Raw genomic sequence first — 27,344 nt, 5'->3', positions numbered from 1 at the left:
GTTATACCTTCGTTAATTGAAGCGTACGTATTAATAAGGATTGAAATAAAAGGGCCTCTTAAAGGGAAATTGCCGGGCGCGTCGAAGCGATAGAGGAAACCATTAAATCTGCGACGATTTGATGGACGATAATATACAGGGTGATAAAAACTAGGGGTCTCGGAGTTTAGGGGCTTGTAGTACTCGCCGAAGGGAGTAAAAACGAACTAAGTAGATCCTAAAATCAATCTGTTTGAAGAAAGATACGAAAGTTTATTTTCACATTTTCTACAGATGTTCCATATGTCTTCCTTCCATTTCAATAAAAAACTCTCACATCCAGTTATTAATGTTTTAAAATATTAGAGGACTCACTTACGGTATCAAACGCTCGTAAATATGAAATTTAAGTTTCGATCGAGAGAATTGATTTTTAGAACTTGCACATGTCGATTAGCACTTTTTACTCCTCTCGGTGAACACTATTAGTCCCTATAGTCTTGGATCCCTTTTTTTACCATCCTGTATATAATAAAATACAATGTTATTTCAGGAAAGTAGGAAAAAAACAAAATTTTTTTCATCAAACTGTGAAACAGAATAAGCATGGTTCGTTTAAGATTTCCTCTAGAATACCCTGGCGGAATGCAGAGTTTACGTTGCAGACACTGGCAATTGGATATCTGGCAAATATACAGCATTTAATTTGCGCAGATTTAAAGAAGGAAAAAACAATACCTTTGTCGGACTCTTGAAAAATTGAACGTTGAGTAAAATGAAACCACAGGAAATTATTTTCCGTATCTCGTTAAATAATACAACTTCGTATCAGAAACTGGTACAGGAATAATTTAATTTATCGCTAGGAAATTGCAATTCCATAAAATTGTAATGTATTATTCCGTTGACTGCCACAGTGAAAAAAGCCGTACGTAGCGAGACACATTTTATTTCGTCTTTTTAAGTAATAAACCATCGAAAATATATGCGTTTATGGTTAATAGAGCTTATTGGTCTTGTTCTTAATTATACTGCAATATTAACTTTACTGAAAAATTTTGCAAGAGTAAATAATTCAGCCTCTTTGCAATATACGTGTCACATATTTAGGTAACGTGGCAGTCAAAATGTTGAAAACATCAGCTAACAGGGATATTATTATTGAATCGCTAGGAATTTTGTCATAACTACAGGTATATGGAAGAAAACGGTCGGTAAGGAATGATAATGGAAACGTTAGAAAAAAAATGACTGAAAGGATAAATAAACGGTGTTTCTAGTTACACAATATTTTGCCTTTCTCGAAGGCTGAAAAACAAGAAATATCGATTCGCAGACAACAATACACCTCCCCTCCCTTTGTATTCAGCCGTACAGAGCATCGAGGGGTAGTAAAGGAAACGCGTGTCACAATTCAACCCGAGGCGCATCTAAAGCTAAACAATGAACCGTTCTCCTCTCGACATCCGGAGTTTCCTATAACTGAAAATTATGAGTCTAACGTCGCACGGAACTTCAGCTGAAGTTCAAGCACGACGACGTCGGAATAACGTTTCCATGGGACGCACCTCTCGCGATTGCCATTTGCGAATCCCCAAGATTCTGTCCCTGTACCGGTCGATTTTCCGCGTGAATTACGGCGGCTAATCGAATTATCACAGCCTGCTGCATAAATTGACGATTGAACAATTTAAACTGTATTCTTTCATGCAATTACATAAACTAACAATGAAACGTTCACAGAGCAACATTATTTTTCGTTCAAACTGGCATGAATTTATAAAGAAGTAAAAACTATTGAACACGTGTATTTTTGTTTTGTGTAAATTAATCGTCGTATCGAACAATATTTGAAACGAAAATTGTTCAGTTTTTTAACGGAGAATTATAGAGGTGTAAGAATAACTATGTCAATATTTTTACATTATTATTTGATATTATATTACATTTCGTTTATTCACGCATGCAGTTCTAGATTAGTTTACACGTAATCGTATAAAGTATGTCAAAAGTATCTCCTTCGAACAAGTTTTTTTGGCAAAAACAAAAAAAATACGTGTTCAAGAGTTTATAATTTTCTACAACTTCACGCCAGTTTCAACGAAAACAAATGTTCACTCTGGATGTTCCCTTATATGTTCAAATCAGCAGAAGGTCTATTACTGATTTATATTAATTGCAAAATGGTTTCGGACCAACGTAAATTTAAGGAAAGTGAAAGGGAAATATTATTCATTAATTAACCGTATACAGTACTGGAAATACATATATATTGCATCACTCGAATATTAAATATGTTATCACATATACCACCCTTATTATTAGGACTAGGAAAATGAAATAAAAGTAATTTATTTAAAAAATATGTGGGTCACTATTTTAGACAAAATGGTTTGGATCCGAATTACTTTTATCAATCGTATTGCTACAAAAATTCTAAGTAACTTCGAGAGTAATGTAATTATATATTCCCAGTACTGTATTGCACGACCCAATATTATGTAAATTTCAATGATCGATTAGAAGTAATAGTGGAGACTAGGGACCACTTTATTTCCAGACTCCCAAATTTTTTTTCTGAACCACACAGATCTATTGAAAAGAACAGGAAGCGTAATGTGAGCGATTCTCTATCAACCAAGCTCAATTCTCTGGCACATGTTGGTACTCGGGTATTCGTGAATGGCACAGTTCCACAGGAAACTGCAAGCGTTCAATGATAATGATACGTAGTGCAGCAGACTCCCGTAATTGTTGTTTTGAACAATTTCAAACGGACTTTTACGTCGGCGTCGTTCATGCGTTAACTTACGACTGTTTCTTCGGCGTAGCTGGAATAAATAAATCGTTCCTTCCACTCCATGAACCTTTGTCTTTTGTAACTCTCTCTGTTTTTTTTATAATTGCGCCCATCCCTCCTGCGTGAGGTTTACTGCTTTTCAGTTAGGTTGGTTGCGTTTATTGCTCTCGGTGGCCTCGAATACTTTTTTCGGTAACGTTCGTCCTCGATGGTAGCGCGATCACCGATGATTACTTTTCGTGATGAACCGTTAATGGATCGTTGTTTTCTTTATTTCAAATAGTATTTCAGGGTAGAAACTTGGATTGGTGAGGAATACCGCGGCTTTTTGCGTTTAAAGGACATAGGAATTCCGACTTTAGACGTTTAATGTTTTTGTACGTGAAAGAAATTGAGATTATTAATTAGAAGGACGGTATAAATATGTGAAAAATGACGATTGGTGCGACCTAACGCAGATAGGCGATAGTCGCTGCGATCGTCGCGTCTTAGGTCGTCGATATGGTCAGTAAACCATAATAAACAGGGATTCCTGGACAGCTGCACACCTTGTGCAAAACATTCACTGTCCTAAGAACCATTTTTTATTGTATTTCGAGGCTGACTTCCATGAATCCCAGAAAAGAATACATACGCCAAGCCTCCCTTCTTCTACCTTATACACCAATCAAAACTTTTCATTTTGCACCATTACACAAATTCACTTAACCAATCATAAGCCGATCCGTAATAACATGCGCCCACGCATACAACCGTCAAATAGTACACATTCAACCGTCAACGAGAATACATCTATCAATCAGAGTGAACACAACTGGTGCACACATACGCATATAATATCACATTCTATTACGTTTATTAAAGTTGTGTTTATTAAGTGTGTTAAGTGAGCGTGTTACGAGTCGTGTCAAATTGTTTAAAATCACACCTATCGACATTGACAATTACAAAATTTTCCAACGGAGCTCCTTGGTATTAATTTATCAACGAGCAGTGACAAATCAGGAGTTTACTGTGAGTAGACCGTATCAACGATATTGAATTATTAAGTGCATACAAAATCAGTAGCTGTCAAAATTAAGTTAGTATTGTGAGTTTATTTCGTTTTATCGACGAGGAATTCAGTTTTTTGAAAAGAAGAAAACTCGAACGGATTTTGACACATTATTTTCATTAAAGTCTCATAGAATAGTTTTTTTCCTTGTTTATTACTTACGAGGCGTAGCCTAATATTGTTGACCAGTAGAGTATATCCAAATATTTAAGAATTTAATCTTGAAGCAAGAAACAAATGAAAATGTAGTATTCAATTATTCAAAGAATATTTACAACTCTTTTTACTAAACAGAAACTAACTTTCAAAGAATCCTTTCACAGTCCAAGTTTTCGAAAATGCAGTTTCCCCCTTTCATCAGTTCATCCACAATATGTTCAGAGTTCTTTCCAACTTCTGTTCGTTAAATAATTATTTTAGCATAAATTACAATTAATCGTTACAAACATTTGAATACAGAACCATTACATCTGGTTTCATAATTAAGATATTTCGTCCAGTATGAATTTATTCCACAGTTAAGAGTGACTGGATTAAATTACAAAGTATCCTCTTCGATAAATAGAAACGGGATATGGTATTTAATTTCGTGAACTGTTGTCGTAAATATACGACATATTATATTACGCAAATACGTAGACTCCAGAATGATTTAATACGATACTTGTTGCTATCCGATTACTTCCTTCGCTCATTCATTAAAATTCTCGACTCGTTTCAGAATTCTTGGTGCATCCGAATGAATTAATTACATTCTCCGGCCTCTTTGCAGTCCCATCCTCCATTTCACTTGAGATACTTCGTTACTTTTCTGTTTGCCGCCCGCGATACTCGTTGGGAAGCTTCGAGGACCACTAGACCGGGGGCTTTTCAGTTAGGCATTTTTTTTTTTAAACAACATGTTTACTGAAGCAAGTGGAAACGTAATAACTACGGTAATTCGTACATAAGAATCCTCATACTTTCGATGAATATTTAATTCAAATCGAACGAGCATATTTTCCTATTTTTTTTTATTGTAATTAAATCCAACGCTCAATATTTGTATAATCAATATACAGACCCACATATCTATATATCTGCGCGTTGACTTGAACATTTATTGCTTTCATTACGTTAACACCAATTATATTTACGAGATGCTAAATGCTCCCGTTTAGAAATTGAGTGCTTCTTTGTGTTATTTAATGGCTACGGTCACCGGTTACCACCATGGCAGTCAAAATGTTAGAAGGATTCGTTTTATTACTATTTTATAGAAAAAATAATAGTGTATTGAGAAAGCAATTTAGAAATGAATATTTCCATATTCACATTCCGAATTTTTGTGTACAATTTTTGGTACCCAAAGGGGTAAGAAACACAAAACCATAAATTAAAGGCGTAAATAAAAATTCGATTAGCAAAGTACTTTCATTAGAAATTTAACACTAGAACTACTGACGATGAACGTATACATATACATTTATTTCGGTCGAATCGATAGAATCATGACAATCTTCTTGAAAATATTCAGATTCATAAATTAACCAATTCCTTCATTTTCGTGTTGTAATAAAAATTGTGAATGATCTGCGAAAAAACATTGTTGTAACATTTTAATAATTGTTCTACAAATTTCTAGTGTAGTTCTAGTGTTAAATGACACATGCAAAATTCCATTATATAATCTTGTTAGTGTTTATCCGACGAAAAATTTGATCCTCAGTGTAATTGAAGTTCTACCGGTAGTCGATTCGTCATGTGCGATGAGTATTAATAGAATCACACAGCTTCCATCCGTTCATCTGGCTTTTATGCTCAATAAATTAGAGGAAAACCGTTCCCGACGCGGCAGAAGTGAAGTTATCTCTTTTTCCGACTTTCCCCGTGAATTATCTTCGCGTGTCCCGCGATATTCGAGAAAACGAAGTTGGCAAAGTTGAAGCGACTCTCTTTCCCCTCGCATACTTCCGAGATTGGATAGTAATTACCCCGAAGGTAAAAGGTTATTCGGAACAATTTCATAATAGTCGCCCGTTCGTCGATCCCGCTGATGTTATTAATTTTTCGTTTATAACAGCCATGGTTTTAAGAACGACAAGATCAACGCGGAATATATGAAAATTTAATAACACTCGTGAAAACGCTTTGCTTGACTGATAAGTAGACTGCGGATTTTTATGCAAAATGACATTTTCTAAAGTAGCTTTTAACGACAACAACAAACGTAGGAACTTATTTCTTCTCTTAAATATCTTATTGGGTTCAAAATACAATAGAAAACACATTGCATCTGACGACAGTTTTTTCTCTTTTGCATTACACAAAGCTCTATTGACTATAAATGCATAAAATCCGCAATCTACTGATAAGTAATAATTCGACGAACAATACTCAAATTTGAAATTGTAGGTAATTTAATTTCATAAATATCTCGCTTAATACTTTAGTAATCAAAATTTTGATAAATTAAGTACGAGTGTTGGATAAATCCATTTAACGTACAGTTTACCTAAAACCATGTTATACTTCTAAAATTGAGTAAACATTCCACTTAAATTTTACCACTGTAGCGAAGATTTAATTTTATTACAGATCAGTTCAACTATTAATACATGGGTCAGTAATATCACCTTGTGCTGTACTAGTTTACAAGAAAAATTGTTTGATAGAAAAATATAACAAATTTTGCAAATTTATTTTTATTATAGAATCTATTGACGTAACTAAAAATTTAATCAGGTATTCTTTAAAAAGAGACAAAGAAACATTATTAAATCTGTTGTGAACTTGTGAAGCACACATACATCATTTAAAAATGAGATTTCTTTAATATTTTCTACAATTATATTTGGCACGTTCGATTAATAGTCATGAATAATGTTCCAATTAACATTAGCGAACAAAATAATGAACATTTCCATTTGGATCTGTGTAATTCTCTCCACGAGTTCTGACAACTCCGTCTTTTTGAAGTTCAGCCTGTGTTCTTATAAAATTCGTCCGCGATTCTACTCGCGCAACGTCTCATTTCGTTTTGAAGCGTTCCAAATTTCTCTTGGAGAGAAAGTCAACTTTAAAGTTGATTTTCCGAGCAAAGTCTACGAAAGTTCACGGTAACAATAAATGCTAAACGTAGATCACAAACTTTATAATTGTTAATAAGTGTAACAATTGTAACTAAACCAACTTGAACCCTGCAAGTTTGCTACACAATTTTGTACCTTTTATCAGTATTAATTTTTGTAACATTAGTACATAAGTGTCACAAAATTAATTATTTTCTTATTTGTATTCAATCATGTCATAACCTAAACATATTCTTCAGAGTTACAATTAATTTCGATGCAATTAATATTTCTGAATGAACTTAGAGTAAAGATTATTTCAACACATAAAACCTGTATTATTTTCAACAATAAACATTTTCGTGAATAGAAAATCATACAAAGTATAGCTTCGTAAAGAAAAACATGCAAATATTTTGTTTAAAATTCAATTCGATTAGTACAACGGTACATTTTCGGGAAGATATTGAAAAACTTTGAGGCATTTGCTGTTCCAACAGACGTATGCAAACAACGTGGAAAAAATACGCGTGAATCTTAACTGGTAGACAAATTCATGTTGTAACGAAAGCGACGATAAAACTAACGGAAATTGAGATCGTAGATCGTGACTTATCGAGGTCAAAGGTGAGACGAGGGAAAGCCAGGTGACACAGCCATCGGGATAGCGAATATACGAGCCGTCGGATTAATCGTAGATTAAAGGGAAGAATTAACGAGACGACATGACAGTTAGCAAGTTGTTTCCGTCGACATAAAATTACTAATTCATATGTGTGGAACATAGGGAAATAGAAGGGGGAATCATTTATAAAGTCTAGAATAAAACAGCCAACGAAACATTCGTGCTATCCACTATCGTTGTAATCGCATTATCTAATCCTCAGAGCTGTAGCTACAGAATTCACTATTTTTTAGAAGGATAGAATGGCGGAATTGCGTTCGAGGCTTTAATTCCAAGTTATTAACTGTGAAATATACAGCTGAAATATAACGTCAAATGGATGAAAGCAATTCGTGAAACAATTGAAGACCGCGCATCTCAAATAGAATAACCCATCACGACCGATATATTTTACGCGTATTTCGCCCGTATTTTCATCACTTAATAATCTCGAACACAATTTCATAATTCTTGATTTTCGTCTTACAATTAGTTTCGCATGTACAATCCACTCTCCAAAAGTGTCTCACATTTTTATTAACACCCTCTATACATTCGCATTATTTCATTTCGAAATGATTTAAAAAACAAAAATGGTAACGCTCATTTCATAACTAGACTGCGGATGTTTATGCACATACAGGTTTTCCTTATCTGTTTCACAAAAACTGACATAAAACAAAAATTTCTTTGCCCTATTAAAGATTCTATCATGCTTCAAATAAATCAAAATACTCATCAAACTACATGAAATATTTTTCTATCAATCATATACCCTGTAAATGTACAAAATCCGCAGTGTATTCATAACATATCCTATATTTATAAGATGTTAAATGTATTCCTCTTTAGAAATCCAATATTTGATCGTGTAATTTAATAACCCCAGGTCATCGGTGACCACCACGTCAGTTAACGCCTTAAACAACACCCTGGTTGTTCTCATCGAAAGACATCGTACGGATCGGTATGGGGTTGGGGAGGGGGCTGGGCTGCTGGTGGATGGTTAAGGGAGGTTAAAATAGTCCGCACCGTTGCGAAGAAGACACACACAGGCCCCAGAGGTAGGGGAATTAGTATGCGGCGGCTGTCACGCTCCCCCTCCGTCGACTGCGCCTGCCTTCCTACACACCTTTCGCCCGGCGTTCTGGACCAGCCCAGACCTAGACCGTTAATTTTCCATCCCGTGACTCCAATCAATCTTACGGCCCGTCAGCGGCTCTCCCTTATGGCGATGCCCTCGTCGTCTTACCCCCCCCCCCCCCCCCCCCACTTCCCGTCGTATTTCCTTCATTTCCGCCGCGATTTCTGACACGGTGACGGAGAACCCGCTAAATACCCTCGGACGCGTCGTTTGTCCGCGCTGACACGTCCACGGAAACGGATTTCGGATGGCCGCATCACCCTCCCCGCCCCCTCACCGACCACCATTGTTGGACCTCGAACGTTTCGCCGACTTATCGTCCCGTATCAGGGACACGGACAGAGAGATAGGGGTTGGTTAACGGGAATCGCCAAAGTCCGAGATGGAAGTTTGCGACTGTGTTACGAGTCTCTGCGGATACTGGGCAGCGATTCGGGCCGACTGATTTTGGATTTGTCCATTGTGGAGGCACATTCTCTGGACCCAGACTACCGTTTATAAGTGTCAGGACATCTGGTCTGTATAACGAGAATGTGATGTTTTGTAAAAGTTTATATATTTTAGACCTCTTGTATTACTTCGTAGTAGGATAAGCGTTGCTCATCGAACTTCAACCATGTGATTGCGAAAGTCGTATATGTATGTATATTATTACATTTACAAAAAATTATTTCTACAGATGTGAAATGGTATTAAGACTTCATGTGGTGTATACGATTCCTTTATAGGTGGTGACATTTAGGATATTCGAAGGTCAACTTTGTTTTTTTTTTAAATAGAGTGCCCTAACTTTTTTTATGGCAGCTCGAAAGAGCATTCTTCCAGTTTAACAGAATAATTTATTTTTGTCCACTGAGATGAAGGTTACAAAATGTGATGTGTTTCGGCTGAATGGGTCAAATTATGTGAGTTGTGTGTACAAAAAAGGTGAAAATTTTGGGTCGAAATTATTACTGAAGGTAGAAAGAGCGGTGAAAAGGGACGACCCGAGGGTTCTAACGTGAAACGAATAAAAAGGAAACAGTGAATAAATTAAAAAATTGTTTTATGTTCTTCATCTTAAATTGTTTCCACGGCTGTTACATTTGGAACATTTAACCCTTTATAAGGCAGTGACAATCATGTTGCCAACCACTTTATATCCATTTTTTTGTCCACCTTCCGAGTTTTACATTTGCTTAAGAAATAGCTTTCTTTACGAAAGTGAGATAAATCTAGCTCGGCCCTATGAAGGGTTAAACAGAGTTTAAAACAGCATGTATTATTTGAAAAGTCGTGAAAGTTCTTAACAGGAAAGTGATAACGCGATTGACAGGATTAACGACTAATGAAACGGTAACAGCAGCATGCCATGCTAATACAAATTAAGCCTAATTTGAATTCCAGGTTCGTTTTCCTGTACTTTTCAGGTATATTCGAGAATCGTAGAGTCCAAGAGTTTCTTGGTAATCCAAAGAAATTCTGTAAACTTCTACCCAACTTCTAATTCGTACCGATTTTAATGCTAATCTCACCAACTGAAGTTAACTAATTTCTTCCCTCCGAGATCTCGCAAGCTAACATAACCGCCCACCTAGATCCTCGAACGGTTGCTACGAAAATGTAAAACATGCAGAAAACAATAGAAACCTCTTGCATTTTTCCTTCTAAACACAATCAACACATACTGTTTAAATAAATATGTAAATTATGCATTTGATTACTGAAAGTATTTAGACTCATTTTCGACTGATTGAATATCTATTTGTACCATTTTTATTAGAGAATTACTAAACGATAAATGTTACAGTGATTCCTACATTTCTTTCAGTAGTAGCACGTATGCCATCGATCAAGGGTCTCTATTGATCGCATTAAAAAAAATGATTACACCATTCATACTGTACTTTTAAGGGAGTATTCCAATTTATGTCGTAATTTTTTCAATTTCCATGGAGGACATTTTTAATAAAGAAACCATTAGAGTTTCACTACTTCACACGTCGTTTTAATCATCTGCGAACAGTTAGATCGACTGAACAAATACTTGGTGAAAACAAATAATAGTTTATGAAAAAGTAAAAAAGTATCTACGGAGAGTAACAGAAATGACGTGAATCCATGTTCAGACTGTTCGATGATTGAATTTCGACTGATGACTCTCACTGGACGTGACGATGAGAAAAAGTGTGAAAAACGGAGACTCTTTTCTATTGCATAAATCTTACGTAACAAAACCGTCGATATTTCCCTTATGACTACATTAGTAGACTCGTTGTTCCAGGTGTATCCCATCGAAGCGAGACAGAAACTTGGAAAAGGAAGCTACCTTCCGAGTCCTTACGCATTGATTCCTGGATTCCTGGACTCAGCCTCTGTTCAAAATGCTTAAAAAGCTTTTACATCGTCTTAAATGCATATGGTTTGAAGCTATCCAAGTATCTACTTTTTCAGGGTTTAACGGAATTACCGCAATTTAAACAATCGAGCTCCGCCGTTACATACTAACGCGACAAGATACCAGAATTACAGAATAAGACCGAAACATTTCAACAGAGTCAGAATTTTCCAAAAATAACAATACAGTCCATATCAGAAACGCCCACCTATCTATCTACCGTAGTCATCTTCCTGTCGTCTAATATTCTTGTACAAGGCAACTACTAATCAGCTTTTCGTAGGCTGCTGCTTGCCTGTCACCTTCCGCCGTGAGACATCGGTGACACGTTAATAGATCGATGCGCCACAGGCGGCGTAAATAGGACGTGCGTCGGTAATTATTATCAAAGAGGGGAGAGGGGTGGGGGGACCATCGCGTCGCGAGCAAGAGATATTCGAGTAGCCGTGATAGAGACACAGTGAATAGGAAACTGGGGAGTGAACGTTGGTAGGTGGTCCTGGGACAACCGTGTGTACGGGAAGGGCGTCTATCCTTAATTGGATCAAACGATCGACTATCTTCGCACGATACGTCACCGGGACGCGGATTCCGTTACGAGTAATTATATATCGACAGGCTGGGGGAGGACGGAAGGTGTCTACAAAAGGCGGCGTCGGCGGGTCGCCTATTGTCTCGAGAAATTTGATTAGCTATTCGCGAGCAACGAAGCTGGCAATTTCCTGTTTGATCCTATATCGCGTCTCGTGATTCGATGATGACGCTCGGTCGAATCATTTCCTGCGCCGTCCCCCGGCTATATATGGTTAACGATCGCGGCCACGGCATTCGGAGGGACCCCTCAACCCCGCGGTTCATAGGAATTATGCGCGGTCGTGTTCCGTATTGGGACAAAGAGGCTGGAAAATGAGGCGGGAAGTGGTTCGTCCTGGAATATCGAATTCTGCTGATGATCAATCCCGTTTAGGGGATAGGCGGTGGATATGGCTCGGTTTGACGCTGGGAAATTGGGTCAGGTTTATGGACGCGGTGGACTTGGAAACTGTGATTTGTTCTGTCATAGTTCACCCGCGGATGCAGGAATAGACTAATTGTAACATTTAGAAACTCGTGTACGTAATGACTACGTGTATTGAAAAACAAGTTTAGGTATGTACAGTGATTTAATGGAGTGGTGAGTAGCTATTTGCTAGTAAATAAATTATTATAAGGATTCTCAAACTTTATTTTTCAAATACAATTCCAGTATCTATAGGAACTGTCGTATACCAATTAAAATTCAGACGAATACTGCAGAGGAGGTAGTATTCATCTTTACAGGATAGGTGGTGATCGTAACTCGTCTACCACCTGGAAGGCTATGTATCATAGTTTGAGAAACCCTGGTTTAGTGCGTAGAAAGTAGTGATGTATAAAGCTTGAGTCTTCGAAGCTATAAAGCTTAGCCTTAAAGACTCAGTCTTCACGCACTTTTGACCAACTGTTGAGACAATTATTGCGTCTAAGTCTGTAATATTCATCTAATTAAGTGTATCGTGAAAAGTGAGTGTCTCATTTCTTATTAGTTGATCCAGTAGATAATAACGGTCCATCTGTACCAACATCGAAGTTAGCTATTTAGTAGAAGCGATTGTTTTTCGGAAGTTCTGGCCAAGGATAGACGTCTTTGGAATGTTCGAGTTCTGAACTATTAAATTGACTAAGTATTTCTTTTATTGATTATTGTTGGTTCATTATTGCTACTGTTGGTAATATTAAATAAATTAATCATGAATAAAGATAGGGCGCCGAGTGGCAAAAGCCTATTACATTAAATTATATAATATATGTATTGATATAAAAGCACTTTTATAATTCCAGTAATTGCCAAACGAGAAATTTGAGGTCAATCTGTTTGACGAGTTTGGGGTTTCACTGTTAATTGAGAATCTGACGGAAATGGAAAATTAAGGAGATTGAGACACCAAAAGAAGGACTGCATTAATAAGCAATTCGTAGAGAAATTATGACAATTTTTTAATCATTTTGAAAATTTAAGAAGCTACTTTCCTGTTCTTGAATGTAAGAAGATGAGTGAGAGAGAGTCGTGCTTGACTTTCCTCGAAGTTTTGTTGCGAAGTAAACAAACTGTCGCCATCGCTCGAGGGTTGAAAACAAGCCAACTTTGAAGAATTAATTTGAAAGTATTAAAACTGAAAATAAAGTAACGTTCAAACTCCTGGAAATTACAATAAAAAATTCTTAACCAAATGGGGTACACGATATCGATAAACTGTGACTTTAAACATGACACTTTATTGTTACATATAGATATATCGAAATCACGATTAAACAACTAAATGAGGTTGTGAAATGACGATGGTATCATCGCTCGATAGTACTACTTTCCAGAATAATAACTTTTCAAATGTCAGAAATTTCTAGTTAAACAACGAGTAATTGAATTACTTCTCTTTGACGCGTCAAACGTGCGTAATTGGTCCGGACGGTGTATAATTTTGAGTGGGTTTCATCAATACCTCGTCAACATTCCTCGACTAATACTCGAAATTCCAATTAATATTGGCTCCCGTCGCAGAATATCGAATAGCCTGTGACTGCATCCAAAAATATAGAAACAAAGTTCAGTATTTAAATATATATACATATACATATAATACAAAATAAAAAATTAGAATATTTTCTAGTGCATTTAGTTAATTGAATATTTCGAATACAATTTATCTGGAAAATTAGGCACAATATAAGAATGAATCGAAAATATAAGTCCAATTCATTAGAGATCATTCTTTAACACCACAAAAAATATGTTGTTAGTATCTATAGAATGTTAAATTTGTGTCTGTACCCGTAAGTAATCATTAAATAAGTTATTGCTGAATTTAATTTATCAAATTACAACATGTCTGACAATAAAAGAAGAGTATCACTCAACAAGTAGTAAAAACTTAAACTTTAAAAAAAGTCAACTTCGATTATCGAACCTACCAAATAATTATTTTCCATTTCATGTCTGAATTACCACTTAAATAAAAATGTGATGGCATCTGTAAATTTCTTCAAATTACTACGACTGTACCATAAGTCGTTTACCCACGCCAAAAAAGCAACCGAATCACGAAAAGAAACCCAAAACATAATCATTCTGCATATAATATTACATCCTGTGTATAATATAATATTACTATTATTCTACATATTTTGTACAATGAAAAACTCAGTCCATCATCATGTACGAAGCATACGGAATGAAGTTCCTCGCGATAGCAAACGCGTTAAGAAATATTACCAGGTCTTATAACCATCGAACAACCCCATTTTCCAAACACGGATAATCCCCGCCTACCCTGCTGGAAATTTGCTAGCAAAGCCGCCCACCCCAAGCCCGCGTTAACTCTAATCCTTGCTAGTAGTCACAGATAACATCATCAAAACCGACTTATTTATCCCAACACAGTCGCGAAACACGCGTATTACACATGAAGCGTGTGAAACGGGTTAAACTGAACTACTTAGCTGGGATGGAGTGGGTCGACGACTATAAGAGGAAGTGAAAGGTCCTCCTGAGTTCGCGATTCCGCGCGGAGAATTGTTGCACCAGCTAGAAACCTTCCATAATCAGATTTGTAGGGGAAAGGAAATTTGTTTGGCGGTATAAGCTAAGTGCCAGCGGATGACGCGTGCAGAGATGGGGTTGGTTAGTGTGGTGGTGGGGGGGACGGTTGGGTTGGATAGACCACGGTTGAGATAGAGGAACCCGAGGAAAGGAGGCGAATTTCATCGGCGTGCTCGATAAAAACCCCGAGTTCCCGCACACGTACAAGGATAATGCAGTTTTATGAGCTCTCGCGGCGGTACGTATGATAAAGCGCGGATAAAAGTGATAAATGTACGGGTTTTTTTTATTAGCGGACCCGGTTAGAATGATACAGTTCTTCGTCGCGCCGTAGACTGGAAATTTATCGTACTTATTGAATTGTTAGAAAGCTCTCCCTTGGTTGGTTACTCCTTCGTTACGAGAACGTCTTTCGTTGGGAAGTTGACATAATGGTTCAGCGATTTGTTTGTGTAAATAATATTAGTCGTTTGTCTACTGCAATACTTTCATATACAGGGTGTCCCACGTAATACGACTCACTATTTTTCGGCCATTTGCCGACAAACAGAAATGTTGAAAATTATGTGGCCTAGCATAACGGTTTCCTTCCACTTCGATAAAAAATTATATTTCACTTCTACAGTTATGACCATTGAATATCTAAGAAAATTTTACCCTAACAATATGTTGTCAGTATAATTTCCTTTGTTCACTTCAAGATCGTAATTGCCAACAATTCAAAATCCTAGTTCGCACCAGTCTGGTATTTATTTATACTGAGATGGGGTGTGGTTTTTGAGAGTGAACCCTAGAACGACACCCTTTCATTTTTTGGCGTCAGTAAAATCTTGGGGTCGCGGACGACCCAAAATAAAATCTGAATATTTAAAGTACTATTTAATATTTTCGAACTATTCCTCTTTAATTCTTCTTTAAACACCTTAGGAAATAACCACACAGTGAACTGTCTGTTAAAAAAGGAAAGGAAAAGTAAAGAAAGGCTAAATGTTCTAATGTTTATTTTCACATCTGTAGACAAGATTTAAATTTTGCGAAATCGCCGATAACCCCAAGGTGGCGTTCTGGGGTTAAGGTACCTCTCCGGTAGTTTCATCCTGCCCACCTTACACATCACTGTTCCACTTGTCATTCAGCCGATTACGGCGCAATTTAATTTTCAATTTATATTCACTTAGCGTGCATAAAGTAACGTTTGACTTTATTATACGCTCCTCTGCTTCCCGCATTTACTTTCTAAAAAAAAAAACACTCTTTTCCATTTTTGTTTTTCTTTCGTGGTTGGTAGGAGTAAAATGGAACGCAAAGGAGGGGAAGGGGGAGGACGAGTGGTGTGTTACAGCCAAAATGCACTAATTGGTATTAGTACACCGGGCAATATTTGAACAGCTTCCAAGTCCGTCGGTGCAAGGCTACGGAGAAGCAACGGGAAGAAGAAATTGGATGGAGCGATGGGCGGGAGAGGGTCGGTGATGGACCGACGAAAAAGGATGATGCTATTAGGCTAATTAAAGCGCCTTAAGATTTTAACGAGTTCACTTACCTTATCTCCGCGGAACTTCGAAATAGTTGCGTGCGGCGTGTAAACTCCGCCGGAAGTGAATTGTCTTCCGCTAGTCCCTTTTTCCGACAGTCTCACCGCGCCTCCCTGCCGCCTCGTGGCGTTCAAATTTGATGGAGTACCAATTGTCTGAAAGTTTCAGATGCATTTCTGATGATTACTGTGAAATTTCAAAGGTTCTCTGGAATCTTTCTGTGTTTCTCAGACGGAAATTCTTCTGGCCAATTCTACGTGGAAATATCGCGGTAACCGTTACAATAATGTTCGCTTGGTTCCGTTGCGTAAAATGTCCCGAAAATTAATATCACGCTTATTAGAACGTAACTAGATTTCGAAGACCGTGTGAATAACTCATTTATTTAAGAGTGTGTTTAATGAAATCTGAAAGATTTCATAGAACGTTATATCTTCGAAGTCTTCGAAAGGTGTTTTGAACTTCGATACAATTTTTTGTAACTTACACGAAATCGTTTGAACGGAACTTAAGAGGTTTCTTAGTGATACGACGTCGCCAAAGTATCCTATTTACGTCAACGATACAGTTCACTTATATTAGGTTCTTGCACGTGAAATGATCGTTTTGTTACCGGCAGTTGATGTTAGGTTATATTGAACATTATACGGAATTTATTAGATGAAAGAAGATTGCATATACTTTATACACGTTTTTCATTGAAATACAAGCGTTGAATCCGTGTTTTATTCTGTACATAATAATTATTGTACTGAATTTTTAGGATGACTTCAAACATACCTTTAACTGCCATATGTCCGCCGAATATTGCCAATGCTAAGTAGTATTTATTTATGCATTTATAGCATTTTTGAATTTGCGAAGCATAGTAAAATAAACATTGTCATAAAGTTCAATATTGTTTATGTATTATTTAATAATAATCTAATAAGTAATATGCTAATGTATACTGCAACCTCTGATACAGAAAATACGAACTCAAATATCATTTTTGTATATTAGTATCCAAAATTCTTGATTCGCATAAACTTCTGTAGTCTATTAATTATGCTATATGCAAAGTATATTATGCATCTGATAATACTAAGCTATCGTTGTTTGCATCATCGGAAACGTTCGAACACGAAAAGAAACGAATCGTAACGGCAGATAATTCTGTCCAGTTAAGGCCAGGAAAGAGCCCTTAATCGCGTATAATGACAAATTCGGTGGATCGAAAGAAATCGGCGGGTAACGTGGGCCAATCATCAATCAGCCGGCTGGAGGTAAATGGCCGGGACAACGGGTTTTAATATCTCCCCGGAGAAATAAAAGTTGGCGCGATAAATCAAAAGTGAAAAGTCTCCGGCTGAGACACTGTATATATATGTATCCCTCTCTCTGTCTCTCTCTCTCTCTCTCTCTCTCACTTTCCCCGTTCATCTTCTCCTCCTTTCCATCAACCCCTTTTCTTTCGTCTCCTTTTTCTTCTATTTCCTTCCGTCTGCCACTCAGCCACGTACAAAATGGACGGTCTTCACTCTTCACCTTCTCTCCTGGTTTTCCTCTTGTCTCTCCACGCTCGTCATCCCCCGCTCCTCTACCGTTATCTCTTCTCGTTTCTTTCATCTCGTCATTCCCCCGGACCCTAATGCTTCCTACCTCCTATCGATGACTCGGAAAAGTGATAAATGAATTTCTCCCCTTGCCTATTTATATCTGGCCCGGGCCCTCTGAAATTGGATAATCCCGTCGTAATAATCGCGCCGGATCGTTCGCCATGAATATCGATCCACAGTGCTCGTCTGCCTTGTTTTTTCTTCCGCCGACCGATGTTTACCCTTTGGTAATAGACGCTGACAACTCCTGATAAGAGGCGACGCCTTATTTATAATGTCGATGAGATATTAATAATGAAAGTGGACACAAGGAGGAAAGAAAATGTCACAGAGTTTTACGTTACTGTATTTATTTCCACCAGGAATTTACAATTAGTCGTACAGTTTTGTTATAGATATATATCTTTGTTTGCAATCAATTCATTAATAAATTTTTAGCTTTCAGTGTTAGTTAAAATAAAATTTGTTAAAGTCTTCCCGTTCTTGGTATAAATTACATCCTCTGATACCTTTTACAAAATCAATTTTGTTTTCTTTTATGTCTTGTAATTGTAAAGAACCTATAAATTCTCGTATTTTCTGATGCTCCTCTTATTATAGATGAAACGCTCGATGTTTTCCTTTTTTTCTTAATAAAATGTACTTGTCACACTATCACAATTTACGACAGTAAATTCTTATTATTTTTATTATCGAATTAAACGTGGCTAGAGATTGTGCTTGGATACTGCTTGCGTGACTCATGACGCAATTTCTCGTGTAGTAAATTATATCTACCGTGTCTGGATGTAGGTTACGTGGTTACTTACACCGTAACATGTTTGTAAAAAATTGTGTTTCAATGATTAGTTATCATATTCTGAAATTTTTTCGCATTTCACAAAAATTAAAATTATGGGAATATGTACCTAGTTATAATTTTCATATTTACAGAATTCATACAGAAGATAGTGTTCTTTTAAATGTAGGACTGATCACAGGACATGAAAATATGACAATTATTATTAAATTTAATTTAATTCCTCGCATTGTCGCAACTGAAATCACTGTTTGCTTCTTAGGAAAAAATCTTGTTCGTTCAAAATCGAATCGTCTCGATATCTCTCATATATCTCAATGTTTCAAACTCGAACTATTAATTTATTAATATATTTCACTTTGCAATAGAAGTTCTAACTTTTATTATCTTCTATAAAGAAATGGAACGCGTAATGATTGATCATAAGATTTTAATATTAGTAAAATACAGTAATGAAGTTAGACATAGCTATGGAACAGGAACAGAAACTATAGAAAATATATTCTAAAAGGTAATAATCAGTACAAAATATGATACTGACGACAGCTCCTAACAATAAGGACGTAATTGTTAGAATTATTACATTGCCTGAAATATTAATTTAGTAGAAAACTACAATAATGTTCGAAGCACTTTACCTCTAGATGTTGCCTGATTTTCCGCGCATTTACCCGCGTAGATCACGATTTAGCGCATACCGTAAAAATTTGTACTCCTGCGTCGGTCCCTTAGGAGCTCCTTCTTTTTACTCATTTACTCATTTGTTTCATTAAGTCATTTACTCATTCAATCATTTATCCGTTTATTCAATTCTTTCGATCCAATTATTTATTCAATTCTTTCGATTAATATCATGTTTTGCAAAATACTATTTCACTCCTTCACAGAACAATACGACGTCTTCGTATAAACAAGTGCACTATGATACATAAAGTGTACTTATTCAGTGTCATTTAATCACACGAGTGTATCTCAAAAAGACGAAACAAAGAAGCACGCAATTCATTTCCAGTACAGTAATCGACTCATCTGACTGCAGTACCATGTCCCAGGCACATAATTAACCAGTAGAAACATTAAAGTGGGGTAGACGACAATTAATAAGATGACAAGCAAAAAAAATGGTGATACAGATAAGAATAACGTATACAACAATCCAACTTAATAACTAATATAACCATCCAATTTTAAGTTATCACTCACTCCCCACTTTTTCACTGTAAACGATTAAATCTTTCGTCGTCGATATTGTACCTCTAATCACCAAGCCGTAAAGTGACCACCCTAGAACAATGATTTAACGCAATTTTCTCGATTCGCCGTCTCTTTAACCGTCACAAAAAAGAAATGGGTAATTACATTCTCATTAAAGATAAGAAACTCCGAACCGTAGTAGTTTCATGAAAAATACTGAAATTTCCGTGGTCATTCACGACGAAGAGCAAAAAAAAAACGGATATGACCGACGGTCGCCGCACGATATCGATGATCTCGTGGTCACAATTTTGTAGCGAACATATTTTACGGTTAAAGAGCGGCCTTAAAGGCGCCCGGTTGCAAGGCTGGTGTTCCGATCGTAAAATTCACTTTCCTGTGTCGTCGGTTAGGCTTATCGTCGGTTCGCACGCATCCAGAAAGATTACAACTTGTCAGGAAAATGGTCGGGCAAGTGAGCCTCCCTCTCTCTTGTTTCGACCGCAATTTTCGCTGTTACCGATTGCACAAACTGGGTCGCGCGTTCGGCTAACCATCGCGGGTCCCCTTAACAATTGATTCCCACCCGTGATAATGCGACGAGGCTGGTTACCTGGGCATCTAGTGTCTCGAACAACAAAAGTCTCGAAAGATACCGATAATCCACATAGCAGATTGGTATCTTTGTCGGCGAGCTCGTGCCTCGAACACGGTCTAACATTACAGAGTAATAGGGTGTATGTGCATATTGTTGTTAATTGGCGAAGAAAATTAAGAGTGCCGGGTAAAAAATACTGCTGGTAATATTGTATATATATACATATATGTATATTATGAAATAGTACTTTTTCTGAGTATTCGCAATGTTGTGAGAACTATTCAACCTTGATGTTCTCCTCCCTTATTCTTCACGTTTGTATCCCTTCGAATAAAATTGTTTCTAATGTTGGGATCATTTGTTCTAAAGAAATAGGAAATGCACAAAAAATAGAAGTGAAATTGGGTGAACTTCCGATGACCTTGATTATTGGTCATAATATATACCGCTGATTATTGGTCATTATCGTAATTTTCCCAGAAATTCTGTAACGTAGTGTCTTAACCCTCATCCGTCCCTTGTGTCAATTTAACACGGTTTTCTCCTAAGAAATGACGTTATTCTGTCATGTATAGGTAAATGTAGCTAAGGCTTCATGATTTTTATTGTAAAGAATTTGCAAATTTAACTATTTATCGCTTCATTGTATTCATTTTTACCACTGGGTCAAATTTTACACCGAGAGACAAATTAAGTTGGGAAAATGAGGGACAGATGAGGGTTAAGCAAATTCTGTAGAAATCATCATACTAATCTGAGTTGGTTACAGCTAGTTAAAAACAAAAAAGTAGGCACTGTTCAAATCATTATACGGATTTGAGATAGTTAGAGCTAGTTAAAAACCAAACTGGTAGAATAATTACTTGCTTATTTCGTCGTTAAATTCCGCCAAAAATCTGCGATGATAATGATGATACTTTTCTGATTTCGATCGATTAATTTCTAGAGGAGAAAGTCACGAACTAAACAAAAAAAAAACTTGTAGTCTCCTTGAGTGATTCTAGAGAAAAGTGTACTTGAATTTACAGAAATATAATTTTACAGAACACCGTTCTGAAATTGACGTGAATTTACACCTCTTTATACGTCATCGGAGTTTTTAAAATTGAAAATCACTTACTTCCACTGACCAGAATTTGTTGAAAATTGGCCTTGAAGTATTCAGGAAGACATCTACTTTGATTACAAATTAAAAACCGAAAATCGATTTTTTAATGATTGTGCTCTACTCTGTCCCCTTAATACTAGAACTACCAAAGCAGTCAAAATGACTGGTTAGTAGAATATTGTAACGATGATTAAAATATTACCACAATACATTTTCTCAGATCTTTCAGTAGTTTCATTATAATATGAAAATAAAGAAATCGGTTAATTCAAGAATTTGAATATATTTAAAAGATTCGCATGATTACAGATCTGACGGAAATAAATATACGTTCATCGTCGGTAGTTCTAGTATTAATTTGTCCGCGAGTACACCACTGTGAATAATAAAAGGACGCTTTTTCCACGCCGAGGAGATCAATAGTCGCGCTCTGGCTTACCATGAAAATGAATTAAAAACGGGATTTGTATAATTTCCCTTACCGATTGCGTTTTGTCCTCGCGGTTCGCCGACGTTTTTACTATCTGTACCACGTTTCCTCGCATCGAAGCATTAATCACGAACCTTACTTGCTCTTGTTTTATAACTGTTTCGTGGATAGGTGATTAAAGAGAAAAACAACGATGCAGAATCTATTGTATCTAAATTTGAATGAGATAGAGTTTAATTTAGTGTTCCTTAATTATCACTACCTGTAGCTGTATCTATTTTAAAAACATTGTATTATATATCTTTTTTAATATGTGGAAAGTTCATAACTTTGTAATAATTAAAATACTGTATGTTTAGAATATGAAACAGAATTAAAGAAGAAATTTTCATTGAGTTTACTAATTTGATACGATGTAATAGGCTGCTTACTTTTAGACTCATTGCGAGGGAATGGTTCTTTCTTCAATTTACTAATATAGTAGCGTAATAATATAGGAATATAACATTGTTTAAAATTCCACTGACTGATTAGCATGTTTGTACCGATCCCTATACGCTTTAATTAATTCAACAATTCAGAATGATATGGGTCCGTACAAATGTATACCGATTCTAATGAATAACTCTTGAAACAATCAAAATGAACTCGGCTATTGTATGAAACAGAAAGTAAATATAAATTCCATGAATATTCTCTCCTCTCTTCGATACGATCAATGTAACTTTCAATGTGATTTCAGCGAAACGAGAAAAAAGTATCGAGGGTATGAATGGACATATTAATAATTAAAGTTAACAAATAATCCAATTTAGTTCAGATTGCATAAAATACATCGTTTTGCATGGTTTATGCTTTATTGAATAAGTGTAGCATGTGTGTTTTACTCGTTACAAACGCAGCTTGCAATTAAACTAAAATATTACGCGTATCATTGAAAATCTGTACTGTGAATATACATGTAGGAACGAATAGGAAGTAACATTATTTAATATAAATTCTTTTGAACTGTATTTTATGAAGTGAAGTGAGCGAAAAATAAGTGAAAAAAATTGTAATAATTGAAAGAAATCACGGTAAAAATTCTCAAGTTTTAAGATTACTGTGAAATTTAATAATAACAGGTACCATATAACACATAAAAATTAATTATCAATTTTTTTCAGTAAAAACGAACTGAAAAACATCAAACGAATGTTATCTATGCCTTGGACTAATTATATATTTTTTAATATATTAGTCTAACAAGGATATTAAATTATAATATTTCATTTAATTTATTAAGGACACTTTCTAACTCTAACCGACGAAACAAGTGTCTACACTTCACAGTAAGAATGGCATGCTCTATAATAATGAAAAAGAAAAATATCACATGCACCGCGTATACGTATTGCAAAAAGAAAAAAAGAAAAACGACGGAAGAATAAACAGCGAGTGCGGCCATTTTGACAAGAATCTCACGGTAGCGATAAGAGTAATTTAAGCCTTATCACAGGATAAAGTCGCCGACCACATATTTGCATTATGTCCACGCGCGTAAACACGTCCGCCAAGAAGCGCACTTTGTCATCCCTTCCTATTTGCCTTCGGTAGGGAGGAAGTAACTCGCGGAATGCAGCCGTGCACTTTCCACATACGAGCAATCGCTCAGCGGCCCGTGACAAATAACGATGACTTTTTCGCGATGGACGCGTCATGGTCTGACGCGGGTTAGTTTGTTCGTGTCCGCCATGGAATTTCCCGTCGTGTAATTTCGACGATTTCCTTTTCGCGAGAGGTTCGATCGCAGACGACCAAATTGCCTCGACCTCGAGACAGAAGGTGTATCAAAAAGAATGGACGAAATTTCAATTGACAAACAAAACTTTACATAAGCACACTACGTCCAGAAACAAATATTCACATCAAAAAGGTTAATTCACAGTAAATGTTCGAAATGTCTTCCATGAGATTCTATGTTTATATTGTTTATATTAAACAGTGTCTCAGGATGAGTGGTATAATTGGATAGGAGATAATTCTACATGGAAAAATAAATCAGAAAAGGAAGAATAAATATTTTTCATAGGAGGATTTGTTTTTGAGGAAAACGTGTATTCGTATGGGAATCACTGTCGGACCTATCAGACACCCTGTATTATATTACGTAATATTGCAGGATATTAATAAAAAATGTGACACTTTTACAGAATGAATTCTAGATTTGAAACTAACAGTAGTATGTAAGATGTATGCCAAAAATTACTGAAGTTTTTACTTTACTTAGAACTTTACAGAACCTATAATAACGAGAACAAATTCTTCTTGGATTCTAAGTTCCATAAGCTAGCCGCCAAAGTCTAGAAGGTACCATGTAAATGGTGATGAAACCAAGTATGGGGATTCTACGTGAAAAACTATGTCGAAAATATACAATAAAATTTTTTCATTTGAGATTTGATTTTCGAGAAAATCGACTTTGAATAGTTATTGGATACGCGTACAATTGAAGAAGACTTACAATTAGCTAGTCCGTCTGTTCATTGCATTCCTTTTCTACTCACAAATACATGCGTCTTCAAAGTCGATTTTCTCGAAAACGAAGTGTCAAATGAAAAAATTGTATTCTATATTTTCGACTGATTTCTTCACGTAGAATCACATTCAGTCCGGTTGTATCACCAGTTACATGACACCCTCTATATTTCCCATAAAACATTCCGAGTTAGTATTTATCACACGCGACCTTTCGCAAACCCTCCTAGATCACAGTATCATCCAGAAATCAGAACCAGTTGCCTCATTACAAGAGCAACAAAACAGGGATAGAATCACCCAAACGGCGAAGTAACATATTACCCCAAAAATATCAATGCACTCCGATGGTGCATTCCGCCACGTGCAGGACTTCCAATTGGCTTAATCCGTAGCCAGCTGCAGCTACCACGGAATCTATGTGACGTACATGACATCAGGTAGTAGAATGACGACGAATACGTAGGACGACGGATGACCATATTAGGAATAATTATTCAACTATATTCACCAGGTCCGACAAGGTAGAGGGAGGGAGGGACGAAGATTGGAGGGGTGGTAGTGGTAGGTAGCCTGTAAAATATGATCTGGAGTTTGGCCGGCTTGGTCGACGCTACGGTGGCTAATACGTTTGAGGGTGAAGTTAGTAACAGGTGGCGCGATCCATAACGGCCCCTGCAGCTTCCGAGCCCCCCTCCTGTCCTACCCAACTCTCTCTTTCTCTCTTTTTCTCTCTGTTTCTCTCTACTCCTTGTTGAGACCAGCCTCCGATGTTGGTTCCTCTAACGGGGCACACGCGCCTACGACAGAAGGCGTGGAGGGGGAGGGGGGGGGTAAAGGAAACTTTAATTAAAAATAAAAACTTGTTTCTTTCGTTGCAGAGTCCCCGCCGCCAAGCACCAGCCCCAGTCCGTCCACCACGGAGTTGCCGAAGAAAGGTGAGCTCGTAAACCTCCCTTAATCGCGGGGAAAATAATATTTTATCCCGCGGAAGCGCCGACATAGCGTGCTTCTATATATATATTTTTTTTTGTGGGTTACTTTGCTTTGCTTTTTTTCTCGATACCACTTGAAGAGAGCTTCTTTCCGCGACGTTGCCTCTTCCTCTTATACACCCGCTTCCTCGACCGTGCCCGCGTGCATGGAGTGAATTCTGAACGCGTTTCCTCTTTTTCTTTCTAGTTTCGTAATTTAGTGGCGGAGCAGTTTCGCGGAGCGAGCTTTTGCGTATAGAGGGAACAGGGTCCCCGTTTTATGTACGACGGAAATTTCTTTCTGATATTTCGTTGGGAATCGATTGAATGTTATTTATCGCGGGAGAAAGTGTTTATCGATTTATAGGTTATGGGTTATCTTCTATCCGGAATTTTGAATGGTTAACTCGGAGAATAGGTAATCTGTATTGTTGTATAAAAAAATTCAGTTTGCAAGATCAGTGCGCCCTAACGACCAGTTTAGTATCTATTTCAACATTTTAGTTCGTAGAACTGCCGGTAGGAACTCTAGGCTTGATCCATCTACATACAAGAAACTAAGAATAAATATTTTTCAAGAAAACTTTTGGAACCATTTTGTATATATTGGTAGAGATATAAATTAACAAAATTGCCCATATTGGATCGGAATTCGAGCTGTGGAAATTGGAGGGTTAATGTAACTTTGCGACGTAATTGATTCGTTCGAATGTAATTTCGAACCGGAGAAATACATTACTTCATCGAAGAGAGAGTTTCAGGGCCGAATAGAATTATATTAGTTGTGGCGAAAAGTTATGTCGTCTGTGTGTCGTAATTGATTCACGTTAAGATGAGTTACATTTAATATTAACCCATTTAGTCCGACCGTTCCATATTCAGTACAGTTCGTTAATAAACATTTACTCAAATATTCATTGAAATTTCATATTACCAATATAGCTTACTATACCATATGGACGGGTAATCCCCAGCAACCCTTACACGAATTATTTTTTTTTTCATCTTTTTCAGATGATTTTCGAATCTCCTTAATTCTAAAAATAACGAAAACTCCATAAAATTCTGATTAAATTAGTTTTATGTCTAAATAAGTTAACCATATTTCACCTTTTTGACCACTTTCTCTGTTTCCTGTATAAAGATCCTGCAACTTTGTCATAATACGGTAGAAAACCGTCAGACCTCTCAGACATGCTCAATATAAGAATACAGTTAGTGGAAAATTAAATTTTAATAAAAAGTAATATGAAACCAGTGAAATACTGTAATTAAATATTCGAGAACTTGGACCGTAGCGTGTTTCGAGTATTTAATATTTTACAGAGAAAATGTTTCAGTAAAATGTATCACGAAACTTCTTTTAACGTCATAAATATTTTAGTGTAATTAATTAATATGTTCTGAAGCAGTTCAAACGCGAAAGTAACCAAACTCACCGAAGAAATCATTTTACGTTAATAAATATGTTAAGAAGTGCAGTTGATTTTTATGGATGCATTTTCCGGGACCATGCACTCGAGGGAAGCTTAACTTCCCGCCAGGGGGAAGTAATTTAGTTCCATGCCTTTAGACCAGTGGCCACAATTCATTTCTTGTGTACGGAATAAGTTTTACAAGCCATGACAATTATCCACGCATATTAAACATAAGTAATGAAATTTTTAATTGGAATATTTTACAAGTTCTCTTTTGCATGCGTTTTCCTGGCGAGATCGGTAGAATATGATATTTTCTGTGCAGATTGGGAGCTGATGGCCGAAATAAATAATTCCGTTTACGGAAATCCGAGCTCACTGACGATTCACAATGAAAAAAGCGTGAAAACTGGTGAGTCTACCTTCAATTTATTGATTCAATTTATTCTATGTAAAAGTTTTAATATACATATATGCCCCAACGATGAA

The 27,344-nt window shown here is 36.6% G+C and overlaps 1 protein-coding gene across 1 annotated transcript in view; it reads left to right on the top strand.

Annotated features, from left to right (window-relative positions):
* The window catches only part of LOC107188074 (lachesin-like), a 261,941-nt gene that overhangs the window by 209,943 nt on the left and 24,654 nt on the right, over positions 1-27,344 (top strand). Inside the window, exons 8-9 of the mRNA XM_015576318.1 lie at positions 25,345-25,401; positions 27,181-27,267. Of these exons, the coding sequence (XP_015431804.1) occupies positions 25,345-25,401; positions 27,181-27,267 (144 nt within the window). The remainder of the gene's footprint in view (positions 1-25,344; positions 25,402-27,180; positions 27,268-27,344) is intronic.

Source organism: Dufourea novaeangliae, unplaced genomic scaffold (genome assembly GCF_001272555.1).
Source record: "Dufourea novaeangliae isolate 0120121106 unplaced genomic scaffold, ASM127255v1 scaffold115, whole genome shotgun sequence".
NCBI classification, from domain to species: domain Eukaryota; kingdom Metazoa; phylum Arthropoda; class Insecta; order Hymenoptera; family Halictidae; genus Dufourea; species Dufourea novaeangliae.
Note: the sequence above shows the minus strand (reverse complement) of the source record. Positions and strands in the feature narration are given on the sequence as shown.